Source organism: Melospiza melodia, chromosome 1 (assembly GCF_035770615.1).
Source record: "Melospiza melodia melodia isolate bMelMel2 chromosome 1, bMelMel2.pri, whole genome shotgun sequence".
Lineage (NCBI taxonomy): Eukaryota > Metazoa > Chordata > Aves > Passeriformes > Passerellidae > Melospiza > Melospiza melodia.
In genome coordinates this window covers 152231575-152253401 of record NC_086194.1, presented here as the reverse complement: position 1 = coordinate 152253401, position 21827 = coordinate 152231575, and the positions used below count along the sequence as shown (strand labels likewise).

The following is a 21827-nucleotide window of genomic DNA, read 5'->3' as shown; positions in this document are numbered from 1 at the left end:
GGCTCAGGGCGGCTCTGTGGGCAGGCAGCTCGCGGCTGAGGCGCTGCTCCTTCCCGCCCAAGATGGCGGCGGCCCCGCCCCGCCGGGCGGTGTCCCGGAGCCCGTCCCCCGGCGCGGGGTGTATGACCGCGGCCGTGCGGCGAATAGGGCAGGCGGCGGCCGGACCGGGCTGTACCGGGTGAGCAGCGCCGTCCGGCCGTGTTCCGGGCGGCCGGGGATCGGCTTGGGTCGGGGCCGACCGGGGAGTGAGAGAGAAACTTTCCTTGCGGAGCCCTTCTCCGCCGGGACTCCGGCCCCTCTCCCGCGGCCATGTTGAGAACCGGGGTCTGCCCGGGGGGGGAAGGAGCTCCCCGGTGGGAGGCGGCGCTGGGCTCCGCTGTCCCGCCGCGGGGCTGGGGCAGCGCCGCGTCCCGCCGGCAGGGAGGGAAGGAGGCGGCGGGGCGGGCAGGACCTGGGGAAGGAAGCGACGGCGGCGGGCGCTGGCTTGTCCCAGGGCACTGAGGGAGTTGGGGGTCTCGGAAACGTCTCGTCTTCGGGAAAGGGGAGAAACAACGACGGCGGCGGGCCCGCGGCGTTACGTAAGTGCCCGAAACTCCTCCACTCGTGACTCCGCCGAGGCGCCTTGAGGCGGCGGGACGGGCGGGCGGAGGGCGCTTCCTGCCCCGGCGGGCTGGCGGGGCCGCGCTGCCCCCGGACCCTTCGCTCGCCCGGGGAAGCTCCGTGTCGTTCTCAGAGCGAGTCGCCCGAAAAGTGTTGGTACTGTTGTGAAAAAACAGCGGAACCGCGAGTCGTGCGGCTACGAGCATAAGGTGCCTGGTTTTTTTTCCTGTATGAAATTCGCCTGTTTTGAGGGGAATGTAACTGCTCTGCCGGAGATACGTATGGCCCATAAGCTGTTTTCTGAAAGTAGCTCGAGAAAAGACAGCTGCATGTTTTTCCTCTCGCCTCATTCGAAATACTTATGTTCATAGGCTCCGATGTTTATAAATGGCAAAACTGCTCATCACGGCAAGAAAGCGATGGGTGAGTCTGCTGAGCAGCACGTCCTGGCATCGGCTTTGTCCCTACTAAGGGAAATAGCTGTAACTCGAGTTTAGACGTGAAGCATCAATACAATGGTTGTTGATAACCAAAAGGACCTTTTATATCCTTAACCAGAGATCAAGGATTGTCTTTTGGCTCAGTTGATGCAAATGCTTCCAGAAGCATCATTAAGTTGTAATTCAGGCTGTCCTCAGGCTGTGCTAAGAGTTACTGAAAGGGTTGATGCTTATTTGAGAAACACTATGGCTAAAGCTTCAATGTGCCTAACAGCTAAAGGTCAGATGAGGTTAATACAGTAGGCAAAGTGACTCTAAAACCAGACCCACAACACAGGAATCTGTTTCAGAAGTGAGACTGCAAATTCCTCTTTCTCTCCTGAAATGAGGAGAACTTAAATATTCAGATCCTAAATTCTGATACTTGTATATTGAATTATTTTAAGGATGCCTGTCTGAAAGAAGGGAAGTATTTAAAGACAGCAGTATAATCGGTGCTGAGATCCTGCAGATTAATTGCTTTGTGTGCAGTCATCAGCATGCAGAATGGAATCGGTTCTTTAGCTCAGAAGGCAGTGCTCTTGCTTTTAGCCTCTAATCTAAATACTGTTGACTAATCCCAGTGGGTAATAGGAATCCCAGTGTTGTTAAATGTCTTTTATATCAGCTCACTTTCTTGAATAATACTTTCCCAAGAGTTTTAGTGCCACCAATTTTGTTGAAAACAACAGTGAAAGTGAAGTGTTGTGTGCCTGAGTCCCAAATTCTTCCTTCTGAATGCAAATCAGCTGTGTGCCGTTTGGTGTGTCTGCGTTTTGCTCTACATAGAAGCCCACATAGAGGAAGTCCCTTAAATGCTAAAAGAGAGTTGGTGTGTAGAAATTTTTAGCTGGAGAAGCTGGTTCAGTTTTCTTGTTGTGCTCTGTAGAAAGAGAGTAGCATCTTTTTAGCTGAAAAGCGAGTTTTCATTAGGTGCAGTGATGAAATAATTTTTCAGCTAGAGTTTTGTCCCGTCTCCCTTAATCAAGGGCTGAGCTTTAACCGTAGTAATTAGACGTGTCCCCAGAGTGACAGAAGGATCTATCCATAGTATCCTAAAGCCCTTTAGTTTACAAAAAATATCATTGGCAAACTGTTTGCTATATTCAAAAGCTATGGTGGGTTTAAGTTTCACTGTTGTGGTTAGTGGATGCAGGGTAGTTTCAGAGCAGTAAAGAGGTGGAACTGCAGTTTCAGGTGAGGCACGATATGACAGCGTATTGCCAAAAGCCCCGTGAGAGCAATTATGGCAGAGTACAAACACTGGTTTCATGCACTTACGGCTTTTTTAGTGGCTTGTCTTCACCAAAGAGGGCTAGAGGTGTTTAGGTGAAAGCTTTGGGTCAAGGCATGGCACATAGATAAGGCAGTTGGCTTTTTTAGTACTTGCAGACCTGATTTTCTGAAAATGTATGTTAGATAAAATGTTGGAAGTGATGTCCTAGCAAACAAAATGGCATGCCAGTTTTTGTTCTTAAAGTGCACCTGTTAGTGAGTGATGTCAAGTAAGGAAATCCCAGTATTAAAAACTAATACAATTCTTAGATGATGATAGGCTAGAAATACAAATTCTTGATTTTGTACTAGAAAATGGAACTTTGTTCTGTACAGCTTCAAATTGTAAAGGTACGTTTGTGATTATTTTAAGCTGTGTTAATATTCAGGCTTACTTTTTCCATTTAATTTTTGGGTTTTTTTTAAGTTAGAGATCATGCTTATATATGTATATTTTACTACTTTCATGAACTAATTCAGTATTTGGATGAAAGTGTGATATTCCAAAAGAGAATACATACAGGCAAATATGGATTTCTAAAATGGAAACACATATTTAAAACTTTCTCCCTAATGCTGCAAGTGCCAAGTTTGCTGTTGTAGTATGACTTTTGTCTTCATGATTCATTGGAGGACTTGTTTTTATAGTTGAGAGGGGTGAAAAACTACTCTATAGATAGGTGTGGTAGAATATGTTTACTAAAGATTATTTTATTGTTGTCATGAACTGTAAGATATGATTATGTTAGCAAGTAGAGTCCTACAAATTCAAGGCTGCAAGAGTAGTCTGGTTGAAATAAATGAGTCTTTACACATGAGAAGTGGCTTGATTGAGACTTCCAGGACAAAAATTCTCCCTTTAAGAAAATAAATATTATTGTGGAGAAGTGTTATTGAAGAGTACTGTGTGTTTTTCAGGCTTCCTTTAATGCTACACAGTCAGAAATGCACACATGTTGACTTTAGTTGCATACATAGGTAAGAGTATTGCTTCTTTGGATGAAATTTTTTTTTGTTCATTTAGTTGGGTTTTTTTTATTCGTGATTGTAAATAATTTAAGGATTTGTAAAATGAAATGGGAGTGACTTTCTATCTTTTCCTCTTTGCATCATTTTATTTTACAGTAAAACAGTGTTAAGTGTATTGTGTATGTAAGGTAGCAGGATTTTGGCATTTGTCAGACTGTGCCAGAATCCTGCTACATGTGCAAAAGAAGAAAAAAACAGTTGAAAGTTAAGGATTTCCAATACAGGAATGTTGTTGCTGCATCAGCCTGCCCTCCATTCCCCAGTGTAATGGGGGTTGTAGGAATGTGGGTGAATGTAGTAAGATGACGTGCAAGCAGTTATTTACTGTGTTGAGAGGCAATCTCTTGAGAAATTTTACTGATTCAAGCACACACGGGGGGGGGGGGGGGGGGGGCTACTAAAAAGTGATAAATAGGATCTTTGTATCAGCAGCTTTAGCTTTTTTTAAGTGCTTCTTGTGCCTCCAGCATATCATCTAGAGGTAACTGTTTTGCTTTTAAGTGCTTAGTATGCCTTCTGAAAAAGGAAAAGTTACAGCATGTTCTTTAACATCTGCATTTCTAAAGTGTACGCATGATTTGCTAACCAAATTAACAGTGTACCATACACACAGCTGTTCAGGTTGCCAGCATCTTCTTTGTGCAGGTTAACTTCAGTGCAAACTTTTGTGCAGTTTTCCAATTGTCCTCTGTATAGTTTGTACTCCAGTTGCTTTCCATACAACTAAAATAAATCCAACACATCTGACAAGCAGTGAAAGGGAAAAGGGCCAGTGAGTGCATTTCCTAGGAAGGTCATCACCTACAGTAAGCTGCTGTGATTAAGGGGTTCTTCCAGGAAATAACTCCTTGTTTTTACTCTTCTCCTTCTGCTTTAAATTTCTCCTGCCTTAGCTGTCAATACTTGGTAATGTAAAACTTCTGAGAGTGATTTTCAGTGTACTTCTGCTCTAAAAGTTGTGTGTGACAGTGATTAGTTCCCCTTCCACCCCTCTCTCTGATCTAGGGTAACAGCATCAAAGCAAACTGCCCTTTTAACACACAGGTTATGTTTGAAAAGCTAGTTACATTGAAGAGTGACAAATTTTATTTATGGCATCATTGTTATAGGTTTCCTTTTGGCTTTTATTAATAGCTGTCACATGTCAGTTTTCTAGACCTTCATCATTCATCCATGTTTCACCAGGTAGTAGCATTTGATGTAAGAAAGGTCTTATGTCCCTTGCTCAGAAAGAGAATTCAACCCTTGCCATATTGGCTTACTTGTTTTTAAATAATGCTGGATAAAGATATTTTAAGTACTGCTAGGGATCAGCAGTGACAGGTCCATGATTGCAGCACTTCAGTGTTGTCAAGCTTTCTGAAAATCACATGTAGTTTGATTCCAAGCCCTAAGCTGTGTTTTGGCTGCCTGCACCTCTGGGATCTCCTGATGCCAGCCCTGCACATGGTTACTGGGGTATGAGCCATTTTTGGTACAAATTTGGGCAACTTGTTTCAGTGGTTTTAAACAGTAGGGGAAGGATTCCCTGCAACCAGTCATACTTGTCCTTAGTCCATTATTGCTGATGGTAGAAGTTACTTGGAGCTTTTATAATTAAGGAGTGAAGAATTTTAAAGAGTTCAGTATGTCTGTATATTCTGTTTTTCTTACTATAGTATTGAAAATGTGCTCCAGCATTGTTATGTTGGATCCTGTTAGGTCAGCACTCAGCTGCCTGGCCTCCTGAAAGTATTTCTGCAGTATGATATATTATTAGGGTTACCCCTCAAAGTAGAAATTTCTTAGCTTAGGTGGGTCAGGAGCAGGAGAAAGTTGAGGTGATCGCACCTGCTTAAGAGAGGAGAAGAGGGTGAGTGTTGTTACTTGGCTTGTCTTGTTTAGTTTTGTGGAAGTGCTTAAAATTACTGAGCTGATAAAAGAACCCTCTTTGTTGTGCAGCTTCTTTTCCTATAACAGGATTCAAAGAACACATGCAGGTGAAAAAAACTGATATAATAAAAATGAAATAGCAATGATGTTATGTTGCTGTGCTTGTAAATTGTGAGACTCCATGGGAAAATTTTGCTCTCTTTTAAAGCATGGCTTGCTAAAAGTGAAAGTCCTTTTGTGTTGTAGCACTTTGTAGAAAATTAATGGCTCTCATCAGGCTCCGACTACTTGGTAACTCTCTAGTTTGGTCATGCTGTGAATTATTACCTGTCCTCTAGTCCTTGTTAGACTGTTAGTGAAGCCAATACCTTCTCTCATAATGGTAGTAAAAATGAACCAAAGAAAACTTAAACAACTTAAAACAGAAAGCTTTTTTTTTCTTCTTTTTTAACACTGTTTTAAGTACCTGTGCATAATAAAAATACATGAGCCACTGAGCAGGCTGCATTTGTGGGGAAGAAAAAAGGAAAAGTAAATTCTGTGAACTTGATGAAGGTCTTTGGAACATGTAGCTGGTCTGGTAGCTCTTAGGTGCTGAAACAAGCAGGTGCCCTGAGATCCAGGAGGTGCTATTTTTAATGTATACTTGTGTCTTACAGATGCATAGAGATTTTTCTGTGAATGTTCTGTACTTGTCAGTTAAAGTTGCTGTAAGAAACATGCTGAAAAATACAATTTCTTTCAGTCACTGGAAACCAAATCCTCTTTTTCACATAGACTGAGAGGTCTGGGTAGCCACGAACAAGTTATCTCCGTGTGTGCTGTAATAATCCACAGCAACAACAACAACAAACCACGCAGCCAATCTGGTTTTGGAAAATTGCTTGCAAGATGGATTTGGCAATAGTTCTTGTAGAACAGCTGCATCTGTGTTTTTCTATACTAATGATGCTGCGTCCCTTCCTCAAAAGAATTTAAATAGGTCTTTTCTAAAGCTTAAAATGTTGATGCAGTGGGTTCTCTTTGTTATGCTGGATCGACAAAGCTGAAGCAGGCTCTAGCTTGCTCAGAAATTGGTCGGGTCCTTTTGGCTGCTTTTTGTTTGTTTCTTTGTTGTTGTTGTTTTTGTTTTTTTTTAATATCTCTCACCCAATGTCCATTTAATGGTAAGTGTGTACGTCTGTCAAGTAATTTGCTGGTCCGGGTGCGCGGCCCGGCGCTGCCGAGGGGCTCTCGGCACTGGAGCTGCTCCTTGTGTCGGATGGGAGGGGCGCGCCCGGCGCCTGGCCAGGCAGCCTGCCAGGGAGGGGCGAGTCCCTGTCCCTGCTGCCAAACTGGACAGTAACACTTTGTGGGAGAGGCTCTCCAAACAGCTAAACAGTTGGAGTAGGGAAACGTTTAATTGTAAACAGAAAAATACATCCCAGTGTTTGGTATCGCTGCCTGGTCGAGTGATCTCTTAGGCACCGACTCAGCAGATGGGGTTCGTGTCTCCTGGAGCTTCTTGAGGTGGAGCAGGATCCCAGGCTGCTGTCCTCTGCACAGGCACATGTAAAGTGTTGATCTATTGGCTGTGTTTCCTCTGATGTCTTTTATCTACTTAGAACTGTGGAAAACTTCAGAATGAACTTCAGCTTTTTTGAACTTCAGGTCTGTGGAAATGGGTTTTGAAACTGTACTCTGGTCTATGTCCCCAGTGCTTTGGTGAAAATGAAAGATGCAGTTTGCTAGCACCAGAAGTTAAGCTAAACCACTGATAGTGCTCTTAAATACCTGCAGATGGCAAGTCAAAATACTGAGGTGTTTTCCCATGACAACAAAAACTTGATCTGAATACTGGACTTTTTTAGTCAGTTGTTTGTTAGTTAGTTTTAAAGGACATGCTTGTGTTATGTAGTTTATTAATACATAATTTTTAGATATACAAAATACCAGCTTTTTTACTTATCCCTGTTTTAGTATGCTGACAATTGCAAGTATTTGCTGTGCCTGTAGTTGCCTGGATCTTGCTTTTTGTGCTTTGAGAGACAAGTTTGTCCAAGTTGAGCACTGTTCATGGTGGATCAGGCCTGCCTGTTCATCTCTGCAGAATTCAAGCTTTCAGGGTTTTTGACTGTGTGCTGTGGTTTGGTTTTTTGTGGGTTGTTTTTTTCTTGTGCGTACATTTTTGATTAGTTACTTTTATAATAATTCCTTTAATTCTAGCTATTTCACATGCTTGTACTGGTGGCCTTCTCTTTCACATCTTGCATCTTGAACAGTGTTAAGAATTTTCTCATCTAACTGTGGCAGTACCTCAGCTCCCAAAGTGCTGCTCAAAGCCATGTAAGCCTGTGTAGGTGCTTGGGAAATGCTCAGCTTATCAAGAGATGGGTAAGGACACAGAAGTTGGTTTAGATAGCTGCTCTGTTTGCTCCAACTCCTGACTGCCAGGTGGGGGATGAAGAATTAAATGTTTCTCCCAGCAGCAGCTCTGTCTCTATCACAGCAGAAGACAAAAACAGTACCAGCTACCATGGTTTATTGTAAGTAGAAGCCTGACAGTGGTAATAAGCAGCTGACTTCATTAAAAAGTTGGACCTCTTACAAGAATGTTCCTCCTGGACTTCTGCAGTGAGGTATCTTCTCTCTTAAGGGGCATTCTGGTGCTGCAGGGGACAGAAGGGAAATGCAACCCCTTCCAATAGGTCTAGGAGTGCACTCCTGATCACGTACTTCCCTGTGGCACAAACCCTTTAGTACTGCTTGCATTTCCATCTTTCATGTTTTCCCCAAGCAGAAGATAGTGGGAGCAGCTTTGAACTCGGTAGTTCTGCATTTCTCTGTTTCTTTCATGGGTGCCACATGTTTCTTGCTTGGAGCTGCTATTCCTGCACATGGCCTTATGGCCAAGGTGGTTGCTCTGATCCTTCGTGCAGGGCAGGTTTAAAACAGGCCAGACATGTCTGGTGGGACAGCCCTCTTCCGCATGCCTTTCTTTGTGTCTCCTCTATGATTACTTGGAATTATAGCTCCTCTGGATGTGGGAGTTGGACTTTCTGTTTACAAGCAGGTTAAGTTGGTGTTCTATTTCCAGCTGAGGTTTATGGTGTTAAATACCAAACCTTGTGAGGAGCTGATGTGCAGAACTTGGATGGTTTTCCCTGCGTACAGCAGCTCAAGGAGTGTAGGAGTGTGGTGATTTTTCAGCAGAGTAGCCTGGATAGTAAAACAGCTCTGCTCTGCTCTCACTGTGCTGATACCTATGCTGCTTGGCAAAATAAATAGTCTTTTGCTAAGGATGGCTTTCTGTACCCAAATGAGCTTCTGAGTGGGTTGGGGGAATATAAGGTCATACATCTTGAAAGATCTCCCTAGAAACGATCTCTGTCCTGAAGATAGAATTGGCCTTTCTAGGTAATCTTAACTCAGGACTTCCTAACTCCTTTGGATAATGCAAACTTGAAAAGCAATGCACCTGCTGTGCAGGTTTGATAATAAAGTGAGGGTTTTGGTTGTTGTTATACATTTAGAATTATTTACATTATATGAGCAATTATTACACAACTGGTGAATTAAAGTGAAAGAACAGTCCTTGCTTGTAAGATGGAAATTAGAATATACAAAAATTAACTGTAATTTGTAGAAAGAATTACTAAACTAAACAGCCAGTTAAAACAAGAATATCTACACTGTGCTTTCAAGAAGAATTTTAGTAGGATTTGGTTTGTGACAGTCATGTGCAGAAGTTAAAAACAAAACAGTTAATTATAGTTTGTATGGACTGTCATATGGTCCATTATAGTAATTATAATGTATAATGACATCTAACCAGACAAATGCATGGATTTGCTTTCGTGACCTCCGTCATGTAGTTGGACATGACTGTATGCTGGACTCAGAAATAATCTGAAGGTTTTTAAAGTTCTGTCAAGGCAGAGCATTCGCAGGCTGCACGTTACAGCATGAAGTAATGTGGTTGCTGTGAACATGTTTCCGGCCTGGTTTCTGTGGTTGATGCCACAGCATTGGCCAGCAGGTTGAGACAAATGAAGGGTTAAGATTGCTGGGTCATACAGGATATACCAGTAAGGGGGTGAGTTAGCTAATCTGTGTTTCCCCACACTGCAGCCATTGCTCCACAGGCTTACACAATGCAGCAAGATGTCTTCATGGGGGAAGAAAAAATGCATGCATATAGAAAATCCTAAAAATCATGACAATCATAAAATGGGACTTGGGAGAGGTCCACAGTAACACCCTCTTTCCTGCCAGTGTGCTACTGATTGCTGCTTACACTCTTTCTTTATAGTGTTCAGAATAAAATGTTGCAAGCATCTTTGCATCTGTAATCTGAAGCAGCCTTGGTGTTGCCATTATCTTTTCTTGTGTTTTATCATGCAGCTTTTTTGCCTTTAATAAATACCTGTCTTTACTAAGGATGTGGAAAATGGTTTGAAGATTCAGTAGCTTATATTGCCATAAGGAAAAGGGCTTTTTTTTTTGTCTGTAAATCAAGTCAAAGTTTCTGTCCCACTATCAGTAGCTTTCTGAACACTGCAGCCATTAACCAGGTCACTCAGAAGTGATTATCTGGATAAAGACTACGCTGAAGTTCAGAGGGATCTTATTGCCTCATTTCCTGCTATCATCTCCACCTTGATAAAGTCTCTTTAATATCTCTGGTCTTCTTTCTTTTCAGTATTGTGATGGAGCTTTTTGTTGCACTTGATCCATCTTTGATATATTATCAGGGTTATCCTCTGTATCCTTACCAGCTGGATATGATACTGATAGCAAGACTGTTTGTTAAATACAGCAGTTTGGGGAATACTTTTTGGAAGAGAATCATTAAGAGAACTGCTTGTTAGAAGGCTGTATTTCTCTTTAAGTGACAGTTGTTGTCTTATGTTTTAAATAACATCCACCTAGCTCCAGCACAGGATGGGCATTTAGTTGTTGCTGTTGTGTCAGCTTTTAGCAGTGATAAGACCTTTAGAAAACATTTGTCGTACCCATATCTCCTAACAACATAATATTTTTGTGGGTGAATTTTTTTTATTTCACTTAACTTTATGCTCAAATTGGTCTTTTTACTATTTAATAAAAAGCAGCTGGTGAATAATGCAAATATATAATTAACACTAAAAAAGCCATCAGTTAATTGTTACAAATGTATTTAAATAACTGTAGCTAATTGAATGAAATACTAAGAGATTTAAAAATGGGTTGATGGATACTTAACATTTAATTTTCCTCAGTATTTTATTTTATATACTAAATTATAGAAACAAAGTTTAATTAAATGCCTCTTTCTATATTATGTTTAATCCAGCTGTTGTTATTGGCCCTACCTGTCAAGGACTGTAAAGTTGTCTTGTGCACCTTTGAATGCTTGGATTCTGATTACAGCTGATGAGATCTAAGTCCTTAGAAAATGTAATTTTGCCAGCCAGGACAAGAGTCAATATCATCCTTCTCAGAAGTACTGAAGGATGCAGGGTAGGAGGTGTAACTACTGAGGCTGAAGTAAGATTTAAGACATGCTGATTTGTCTTCTCACTTGTATCAGATCTGCTGTATGTGTTTCTAGTTCAGCGATTTTCCACACTAAAACTATTTTCAGCATGTTAAACATGGAGAAGTTTCCTTAAACAGGTTGCACTTCAGAAATTTACACTTGTGTTTTACTTGGCAGTAGTGTCAAATGTTGCTCTTAAGAGCAATATATATAATATTGATGGAGGTCACCATATTGTATAACAGTACTGAGATGCCTTTATAGTTGGAAGTTTTGCCACAAAAGGTAGTGATTCTATTCTTTCAGACAGAGCTTTAAGTGAGGGATGTATGAGGGTCTGGGTAACTTAATTTTTGGTGTTTATGCAGCTGTGACTCAAATTAGCCTGTCTTCCTTGCATAGGTAAAGTGCAAGAGGAAAATTGTATGAGTCTGATGTGATAATATATAATAATTACTTTAAATTTGTTACTAAAATACTTGCGTGTAACTAAGTGACTGATTCTGCCTGATGAACTCTTTTTAGGAAAAGTGATATTTTCCTCTTTGAATCCAAATAATGAGTCATCTTACAAACCAGTCATTTAATGCACAGTAGATATCTGGTCTGCAGATAGTTCTTATCTGTCTTTGGTTTACAATTTATGTGTTTCTGAATTGCAAAAAAATTCTTTTGCTCTTCTCTACCTTTCATATATGTTTAATTTGTGTGATTTAAGTGTAATGAAGCACAATGAATTTCTGTTTGAAATTTGTTTTATTCAGAACCTTCAAGTTGTGGAGTCAAACATGATAAAACCTGTAACTTTTGCCTGCTATTAAGAGATTTGGAAACTTTTATGAAGCATGTATGTTACCTTTAGGTAAGAAGGATGATTAATTTGAATGTATGTGGTGTAGCAGAGTTGCTGGTGTTGTATGTGCAGGTGTGGGAACAAGGGCTCTCTATGACAACTGGATAATTATTTACATGTTATTGTGTGGCAAGGTATAATGTGCTTATGTGCTTTGATTTAGATCTGCTGTTTCTGCCTCTTTTTTTTTTTTTTTTGTACTCCATTTCTGACTCTTTTCTATTCCCTAGATTTGCTTCAGTGCACCCATATCTAGATCTCACTTGGCCATTCTGATGGTGTGGTTAGTGACACTTTTTTATTGGACTTGTGTTACTGAATCTGGCTTTGAAACACCCAGGATCCTGCTGCAGCTTTAGGGCTGGATGGGCCTCTTTGTGATTAGTTCTGAGCTCTTGTGCTTTTTGCAGCAGCTTAAATAAGCTTTTTTTCTTTAAAGCTGTCACCTTAACTGTGAGTATTCATAGGAATGGATAAACTGCCTGTGTCTTGATCCCATACTCTGAGAAATACAGACTGCCTGGTTTGTGTTAATGCAGTGTGTTAAATGTAGTTGTTAACAGCCTAATAGCTAATTGCAAAGATGATGATAGATTAACTGACAATTATAACAAGGCCAGTAATATTTTTTCTCCCTTGAAGGAGTGTTGAAGAAAAATAATAGTAAAAATTAGATGTTTATTAATTAACAGTTGTTAACAAGGACTGTACACTGGACTTGATTTGTTCTTGCTCAAGCCAAAAGTAATGGAACACTGCCAGTTCTGCTGTCTTGCTGAAGAAACTTGGTAATTTGGGTTGTGTCTCTCCTGAGCACCCTCTGTGCCTGTTCTACAGCCTGAAGGGAGTGCTGGTGATGGTGGTGTGCACTGAGCTGGGGTGAGGAGATGTTTAGTGCTGAGCTGCATGCAGTCTGCCTCACTCTGCCACAACAGCTTTTTTCATCTCCTTTCTCCCCTCCAGCACCTTTGTTATTTGTGGTTTTGCTTATGGTGCTAGCTGCTACAGTGCTAATGTACTGGTAGTGAATTGGGTGTAACTATGTCAGTCAGGGTTGCATTCTTTTTGGTTGACTCCTTATGTCTGTCCTCAGCTGCAGCAATTCTGTGCAGTTTAGTCTGGTCACTGTCACAAGCAGAGCTAGCATATGAAATTAACATTCTATTTTAAATAAGACCTGTAGAAGCATTGAGTCCTGGGAGAGCACTGGTTTGGTCTCCAGGATACAGTGGCAGAAAGAAAAAATTATGTGGAAAGTGACTTGTCTGTGCACAGCAACCCTAACAGAATTATTTTCCTGCTGCAGTAGTTTGGAATGTTAATAACTGTAGTAAGTGCATGACTTCCTCAGCATGGATTGTGTTTTAGGTAAGTGGATAACTTGTTAGTTCTTCAGAAATTTTGGTGATGTCTGTTGTTTGATCACATTGAGGGGGGTTGTTCTCACCAACAGGATACAAGTGTAAAATTAGAAATGGAGGAGCAAGATCTTGATATCAGATTTGTTCTTTCTCTTTAAGCTTCTTGTAAATAAAAGTGGATATAACTTAAATGTCAAAAACAGTTCTTTATGTTGTAGGAGAGTTGGGGCTTTCTGTGTCATGAGTATTTTGTCACCTTTATATGGTATATTATGCCATGGAAATGAAAGCCTTTGCCCAGCATTTTCATCAGGAAAGGTACTAAGAGTGTGTGTGTGAGAACGACAAACTGAAGGTATTGCAGCATTTTGCGAGCTGCGATTTATTTATTTGGAAAGACTTCTAAACCCTGCTTAGGAAGTAGCTCTTTGTAGCTAGTTTTCTTACAAAGTGATCTGTTAGTGTTCTTTTGGTTTGTTTGGGGGCAGGTTTTTAAATGTTTTGACTAGCAGCTAGTATTGTGCTGCCGTCTGAGCACAGCACATGAATCTGATGGCTGTGAGGACCAGCAGTCCATCACAAATGGGGTCCCCCTTGCATGGAGGCCTCAGGACTTTTAGGAGTTTGTGTGCCAGAAGTGTGAAATCAGTCACATATGATAGAAGTGGGAATGAATTTCACAGCATCCATAAATGGAGACACTATGTAAGTGTCCTACTAAACTGTAAGGCACTCTCCCCTTAAGTGGAGCTGTCTGACCTTTTATTTTGAAGCCTGTAGTTCTGGTTTATTCTTCACTTGCTTGAGGAAGGATTTGGGTATGTTTTCAGCAATTTGCCATTAATCAGGAATCACTTTGTTTGATCAGGTCTTGACATCCTGCATCTTTAGGGCAGTAATCCAGTATCTGCTTCTCATGGTGGCCAACAGTAGAAATTTCAGAATAAAGTTTAACTGGAAGAGAGGAGGATATTGCCACCCAGTTCCAGGGCATGATGATCTGCTATCTCTTACAATAGATCTGAATATGCTTTAAGACAAGATTGTAATTTTTAAAGACTGGTAATTGATAACTTTGTTTTTGGACTGTGACATCTTGGGGTTAAAAGTTCCTTTGTGTGTCCAAACAGTATTTAATTTAAATCTCTTTGGTCAATGTGCTCATGAGAGCAAGAGGTGCACTTCTTGTAACTTTAGCTCTTGTCAGTTAGGGATATCTTCTCTTGTATTTCTATTTTTGTCACATTTCATGATTATTTGTAATCAGGATGTATTTTGGATAGTTTCCCCTCCATTTCTGAACTTACATCCTTTCTTAAAAAAGGCTAGTGAAGGTGTATGAGCATTAGTGTGCATATGATTTCAGATGGATTTTTAATTTTTAGTTCTTTAAAAACTCAAGAGAAAAATATCTGCATGCTTATTCTAAAAAGTCCAATCTGTTAGTGTGGGAAAATACAATTAATGCCTTGGAAAGGTGGAATTGGCAGCCGCAGTCTCTGGCATTTACAACCTTGAGGCTGGCAGGTGGGAATGTTTATCCATCACAGAAAAAGGTTTCAATCTAGAAGATATGCAATTTATCTTGTCTTTCGTAATAGTTTTTAACTTTCCCAGGATTCTTGTTTAAGGTCCAGTTAGTGATTATTTTCACAACAAGCTCAAAATAGTCTTAGGCAGAAGTTCTGGAGCTGTGTCTCTTGATTTCAAGCCATGATGATTATTAAACATTCCTGGTTGGAGTTGTTTTCTCTTAAATTGTCCTAGGGAACAGTTAATTGAAACCTTTAGCTTTTTCTGTCCTTGTTTTCTTCTCCCAGTGACTTGTATTTTGAAAGCTTTTGCAGTGGCCTTGAACTGAGTTTGCAGTTTATTGGCGAGGAGTGCAGTGCCTGAGTTGGAGCTGTGGAGCAGCAACTGCTTCCTACAGGTGGCTGTGACTTCACACCAGGAGCTTCTCTGAAACCCTTCAATATGGTTGTGTCTGGGGGGTGGGGTGGCAGCAGTGTTCCCCCTGTGGACTACCAAAAGCATTTAACTTGCTGTAACTTGTAGATCACTTGTATAAAAGTGCAAGTTCATAAGTGGTGCATGTTGATTTGTACCTGCAGAAAAATGTGTTTTCTGGGCTGTCTGCTTTGCATTGCGATGACTGATGTCCTTTCCCACTTCATGGAGAGCATGGGATTACTAAATAACTTTAGACTGACCCTGTGACTGAGGCCATGCCTTTTAAGTTTGAAGGGCTGTTGGTTCAGTTTTGATGTTTGCAAAGGCTGTTGATTTCTCTTATGTTATTAAATGGGAATGGTTATTTGGCAGTTAATGGCAATTAACTGTTGTTCCAGATTCTGGATTTCAGCATTCAGGCACCTGAATTTGATTTTGGAGCCTAGGAAAGCAGCAAGTACACATAAAAAAAGCTCCTAGTTTCTTTTCCATTCCCTTCTTACTACTTTTTACTTGGCAGTTTGTATTTTGTCTTCACCTTCTGCAGTTCAAAATTGTTTTGTATTTGGTGGCTTTATCCTAACCATAAAACCAGTTAACACAATATTCATGTATTGTGCTAATGCTGTGAGGCATGTAAAGAAAATTCAGAAACAGCGCTGAGAAATAACTTTTAGAGATTCTTCTGTCTTGAGTTATCTTCAATACAAGATAATGTGTGCAGAGCTTAAAAAAGGTAGTTATATCTGCAAGCTCACTTGTCAAACTATTTCAGTGTGAAACTAATTACACTTTCAGAGCAGTAACTTAAAGTGTGTGTGATCACAGGTAACATGTTTATTTAGATGAGACCTGGTGAGATGTTTCATCCCTATATTGTAAGGAAGTATCTGTGCTTTGATTCATAGGAGGAAGATTGCCTGGATCAGGTTGTAGCAGAGTGATGGAGTCTGAGCTGTGTCTCAGCCCAGTTTCCTCTCACTTGTAGGCTGATGCTGTATTCATGGCAGGCAGTGCAGATTAAAGAAAAAGTAGGTGATGTAGAGAACTTCCCACCCTGGGATCATGTTGTGAAGCACAGGTAGAAGGCCCTGGAGTACTTGCTGCTCTGCTCTTCTTCACTGTCCAGAGCTGTGGCTGTAGCAAGGGGCGTTGTGAGCCCTGTGTGAGGCATGGGGGAGCATCTTCTGTGTGCTGACAGTCTGTCCATAGCACTTGCCTCTGCCAGATGTCTCACTGCTCCATCAAGCACAACAGTTCAGGTTCATGGCTGTGCTCACAAGGGGTTTGAAGGGAGCAGATCTGGATCAGGCTGGCAGGATTTGCCTTTGCCAGACTTCTGCTTGGGAAAATTCTAGGGCAAAAGAGGCTAAAGAGTGGTTTGCCAAGGTATGAATCACTGTAGTGACTTCTTAATTTTAGTTCCCTGTTGGATGCCTTAGCTATCTCACACAAGAAAAAAAATCTTACTTGCTACTTGGGGAACAACAAGATGGGACTTTAATCTGTAATGGGACCATACAGTTCATTAGCACTTCCTGGAATTATAAGTAATCTTTTTTAAACTTTGAGCTGGTGCAGGTCACTTAGTCTTTCTCAGGAGCAATTGTGAGTTGTGTGGCTTATCCTCTGTGTGGGTTGTGTGAATGTGATGGATGCAGATGTGGCTCATGTAGGTGAGGAGACTGTGGGACTCCTGCAAAATGAAGGCAGCAGAAAGCAGGTGATGAGCCACCAGCCATGACTCACACCCTGTTCCTGGCTCAAGAGTTTGCCATGAAAGCAGAGGTAGTGGGGGGTGCAAGCTGTGGCCTGTGCAAAATGTTTCCAGCAGGTAGATTCATGGTTTTGGCTCATGATTTGAGGTTTGCATACTGGAAAAAACGAGCAGTAGTGAGCTCGTTTGGGGAGTGTGGTTTCCTATGTGAACAGCAATTATATAATTTGTTTGTTGTGTTAAAACTAATGTGGGTCTCCAGGCTGCTCAGTTAACTTGATGTTTTTGTAGCATTAGAATTTGAAATGATGGATGATACTTCCTGTTGCCATCTGGAGAAGGTGCAGGAGGATATAAAGAGAAATATGAGCATTAAACCAGGATGCAGTAGCCTTACTAAAGAGGAACTGGTTTGTTGCTGGAGGCTTCCAAATGCAGTGCTGTAGGTGTTGTCTGTGTGATAAAGATAGCTGTCAGCTGCATAGAACATTTTTGGTTTTGGAAAAAAGACTAACCGGTTGCTAAAAATTCTTAGGTGTTAATACTTATTTAAATCTAGCCCAAGTCAGTGCCTCTCAGCCAGCAGGTCCTGTTAGAATTTTAAGAAATGCAGGGTTGGTACCTTCCTTGGGGAAGGCTGCTTGCTGTCGAGTTCGGTCCTCTTCTAATAACAAACTTTTTTTTCTGATTTTAGGATACTTGTGAAAGATGGTGGATCGCTTGGCAAACAGCGAGGCAAATACTAGAAGAATAAGTATAGTGGAAAACTGCTTTGGAGCAGCTGGTCAACCCCTGACTATTCCTGGCCGTGTTCTGATTGGAGAGGGAGTCCTAACAAAACTCTGTAGGAAGAAGCCCAAAGCAAGGCAGTTCTTCCTGTTCAACGACATTCTTGTTTATGGTAACATTGTCATCCAGAAGAAGAAATACAACAAACAGCACATAATCCCACTGGAGAACGTCACTATTGATTCCATCCAGGATGAGGGAGACTTACGGAACGGGTGGCTTATCAAGACACCAACCAAGTCCTTTGCGGTTTATGCTGCCACTGCCACAGAGAAGTCGGAATGGATGAACCACATAAATAAATGTGTTTCTGATTTGCTCTCCAAAAGCGGGAAGACCCCCAGCAACGAGCACGCGGCCGTGTGGGTGCCGGACTCGGAAGCCGCGGTGTGCATGCGCTGCCAGAAAGCCAAGTTCACTCCCGTCAACCGCCGGCACCACTGCCGCAAGTGCGGCTTCGTCGTGTGCGGGCCCTGCTCGGAAAAGAGGTTCCTGCTCCCCAGCCAGTCTTCCAAGCCAGTGAGAATCTGCGACTTCTGCTACGATCTGCTTTCTACGGGGGAGATGACTGCCTGTCAGTCCGCTAGGTCAGACTCCTACAGCCCGTCACCCAAGTCATCTTTAAATGATGTATCTGATGATGATGATGATGAAGACAGTAGCGATTAAGGACCAAATGTTTTTCCATGTGTTGCGAGTTGTGTTTCAAACCATACGGAGCTGCTTTTGGGGAAGTCTGTAGTGAGGTTCCTCAGAGAAATCCTGTTCTAGCCATGAAATATGCCTGAATATCTTCAATGTGCCTCAATCTATGAATTCTCTAGACAATAGTTGTTTATTTTTCTCCTCTGCAGGGATAGACTGGTGCAAATGTTATTAGAATATTTTCCAACTTCATTTACTTGAGTGGTGTCTGGGTTAGACTTTTGTGGAAGATTGGCGAATGAAATGTACTTTCTTAATTTAAGAACCCATACTTTCTAATGTTTCACATTGGTATGTTATGTGGGATTTTTTCAGAACTAGGGAGGAAAACTGTGAGCATGCACGGGATGGTGATGTTTTTGTTAATCCTGTAGACTCATATCTTTTTAGCCATGGTATATAATTAATTACAAAGTCATCCAGTGCACAAACCTAAATGTCACAAAACTTGGGAACTCTTGTTTTGCTGTTACTTATGACTTCCTATGCCAAGCAGTGCCTTGTACCAATTGTGCTGATCCAGGAAGAAACAAACCTATTTTATGTCTGTATTTGCCTAAATGCTGGTATCTGAGAGATTGTTGGTGCTATTGAAAATAACTGCTGTGTTCAAAGTGGAGCTTTGACAAGGTCATAACTGTACCCCATGTTGGATGATGGACACCCAAATGTTACGTCCTCACTTGTGCAGGCAGGCCTGAAGACTCTGCAGATTCCCACAGGATTCAGCAGCTTTCTCCTTGCAGAAGTTCTGTTGTAGGTTGGGATCTTGAGATGAGAAACTTAGGGAGATTCTTCATGGGGATTTATATACTTTGTTTTCAGAACAGTTTCTAAGTTTCAAATTTGGCAAATGCATACTGAAATTTTAGTTGGGTGATACAGCATTTGGGTGTGCTAGCCTACATATTTTTGGAAGTAATTCCCAAAGATGTCACAAATTTTTTTCTTAAAACACTGGTGAGAGTACTGGGTTTTTTCTTTCCCCCAGGAGTTTTATTGGCTTGTTTGAAAATAACCTCATATTTTGAACAAGAAGCCTGCAAGTATCCTTGTAAAACTGGCTTTCCTTTTTACACAGCTGACCTCAGGATAAATGTGAAATGCAAGTTCATTTTAAATGAATACCCAGGACCAAGAGAGATGTATTTAAGGACTATCATAAAATTGTCAGTGCAGAAAATGTCTCTATCATAGTGTTTACTTTAATTTCTTGAATACAGAAGTGTCATGTTCCTGTATCAATGCACAATTTACACTTGCAAAGACATGTTAAACCCCCAAATATATGTTTCTGTGTTTTTATAATGATAACATCAATTTTGAAGCAGAAAAACCTCTTTGAAATAGTTGTATGGATATAGTAGCGACTGACTTTATAGAAAAAAAATGTTAAAGCTTTGTATCTATACATGACAATTTCTGCACTGTTTGCCTTGGTTGGCAATAATTGGGTTAAGTATTTATTGAATAAACAATCAATGCTGCATGTTGCACTAGTCTCCCATTCTGTATGCTGAAAGTGTCAGTCATATTTTTTTATAGCATTTAGCAGAGTACTTCAGAGCCATATCCCTCCATGAGATTTCTGGTAGCTAAAGGTGCACTTAGCATCTATAGAGAGGCACTCTACACTCATACTTTGCAAGACATTGCTTCAGGTGAAAATTGCATCAGTATTTTTAGCTTAGACAATTTCTCAAAATAAGGCTTTCTTTAGAAGCACTGAGGAGTATTTGTTCTACTTGGAAATAAATACACAAAGGGAAAAACACTTTGATGCAGACTTGGGACCAGGAAGATTCTGTAAAATTGCCAGGTTGTATATATTGAAAGACTAGTGGAAATAAAGAGTTGCATATACTTTTTCCTTGAAAGATGAGGGAGTGGGGACCCTGCAGCAGGGAAAATGGGCTGTTCTGAGAAGGCACTTTGTGTTAATAGTGCTTACCTTTTGTACCTTTTGGTATTTCTATTTTAGGAGTGGAGACTTGCTAGCTTCAGTTTTTCTATGGAATCAAAGTCCGAGCCTCCCTCGTACATACCTTCCAACGACTAACAATTGTTTTCCTCCTTATCCAATTGTTTCCTCTTTCTTAAGCTGTCAAATATTAACTTGTCTTATTAAAGAGTCCATCTCCTTGTGTACTTTCCCCTTGATTTCCATATGTTTTGCTTTTCAGCACCTTTTGGTGGTGGGAAAAGGGTTTCTCAGAGTTAGATCACATCCTGTAATTTGAGAATGTACCTGTACCTACTTCGTATATCTTTTTATCTGTGAATGAAACTTGCACTGTGCTGCACTGACCCCTGAAGCTGTAACCAAACCAATGTGTGCGTGTGGAATTTTTCACCTGAAATTGTTGTATATGGTCCAAGCTTTTTAAAAAAGCATTAAAAAAGGTGTTTTATGGAAATATTCCTATTCCTCAGTGATATTTGTTTAAAACTTTACAAAATGGACTGAACATTGACTTCTCTTGTAGTTAAAACATTCTGAAAGGGCTCATTTCATACTTTGTAATCTTGTTCTGTCAAGTTATTTTATTTACAAATACATGGTATAGCTTCAAGTCTGTGTTTAATTTTCTTTAACTGTCGGCCTTCCAAGGTGAGAGAAAACAGGGCAGCTGGTATTTATATTGACATGTAGTTTAGCAGCAGGTGTTTTCACTGTCAGGAGATACCAATAAACTGGGAGCATAAACCTGCAGAAGGAGTTGTAGGACTAATTCTGAAATCAGTGTGGTTATGGATTTAGATGCCAGTTATGCACTTAAGGAATGATTTAAAACCAGTATGACCAAGCACATTGCAAAGGTTGGCTTTGTTGGACTGGTGTTGGTTGCTGGAGGTGACAGCTCCAGTCCCTGGAAGAGGCTGGGGGCCCTGCGTTTGGAGTGGCACAGCTCCAACGTTACAGGTCTCAGTTCTTGGTCCTGTCACACCACCCCTGGGGACAAGACTTCTTGGGGTATCGAACAGCAGAGGAACTTGGTACTTTTCCCAAAACTGCTGCACTCTCCAGATCATAAAACAGGGATTATGTGTGGGCAGTCTTTGTATTTTGGGTACATTTTGGTTGTGGTAGATTTAACCTCTTTTTTCTTTTTCCAAATTCAGTGAAATAAAAGCAACAGTGTGCATGTCTCCTGCAAGGCTCTGCAGTCAGTTTCTGCTTTGTTGAAGATTCTGTATTGGAAAAATAAGTACGTGTTTGCTTCAGCTGAGTTCACATTTTGAACACTGTTTACTAGTACTTCATAGGTCATTTGCTAGAAATATTAAAGGAAAGGGAAAAGTCTTTCTTTTGAAGATTTTAATTGAACACTAGTAATTTTAGCTTTTGCACCTAAACTGCCATTAAGGTAAATTCCACTGTTCTCCCTTCAGATTTGATGCAGCTGAATTTGCTGTAGCTGTAATCTGAGGGTCAAGCACTGCTACTCAGTTGAAACAAAGTTTAACAAAATGGGGGAGTGGATTAATGAGTGCTGAGTGTGCAGTGGAGCTTTTAAGGTCCTGTCTGTAACAGGCAGATTATGAAAATCACATTCAGAAACCTTGTATTTATGTGAGGCTTTCTCCCCAGGGGACACGCTTTAGCTAATCTCTTAATGCAAATGAAACGGTGGCTGCAGTTGCTGGTTAATGTTTGTGTGGAAGCAGATTATGGATTGTATTGTGATTTTTGTGT

The 21827-nt window shown here is 41.0% G+C and overlaps 1 protein-coding gene across 4 annotated transcripts; it reads left to right on the top strand.

Moving 5' to 3' along the window:
- The first annotated feature begins 94 nt into the window (after positions 1 to 94).
- Positions 95 to 20547, top strand: PLEKHF2 (pleckstrin homology and FYVE domain containing 2). Of its 4 annotated transcripts, none has more exons than XM_063172143.1 (2): positions 95 to 178; positions 17331 to 20547. In XM_063172143.1, exon 2 carries the CDS (start codon positions 17345 to 17347, stop codon positions 18092 to 18094), a length of 750 nt encoding a protein of 249 aa, XP_063028213.1. In that variant the 5' UTR covers positions 95 to 178; positions 17331 to 17344; the 3' UTR covers positions 18095 to 20547. The 4 variants fall into 4 exon arrangements, with proteins under 4 accessions (XP_063028213.1, XP_063028205.1, XP_063028221.1 ...); XM_063172135.1 differs by lacking the exon at positions 95 to 178 and adding an exon at positions 435 to 578; XM_063172151.1 differs by lacking the exon at positions 95 to 178 and adding an exon at positions 689 to 809.
- The last annotated feature ends 1280 nt before the right edge of the window (positions 20548 to 21827 follow it).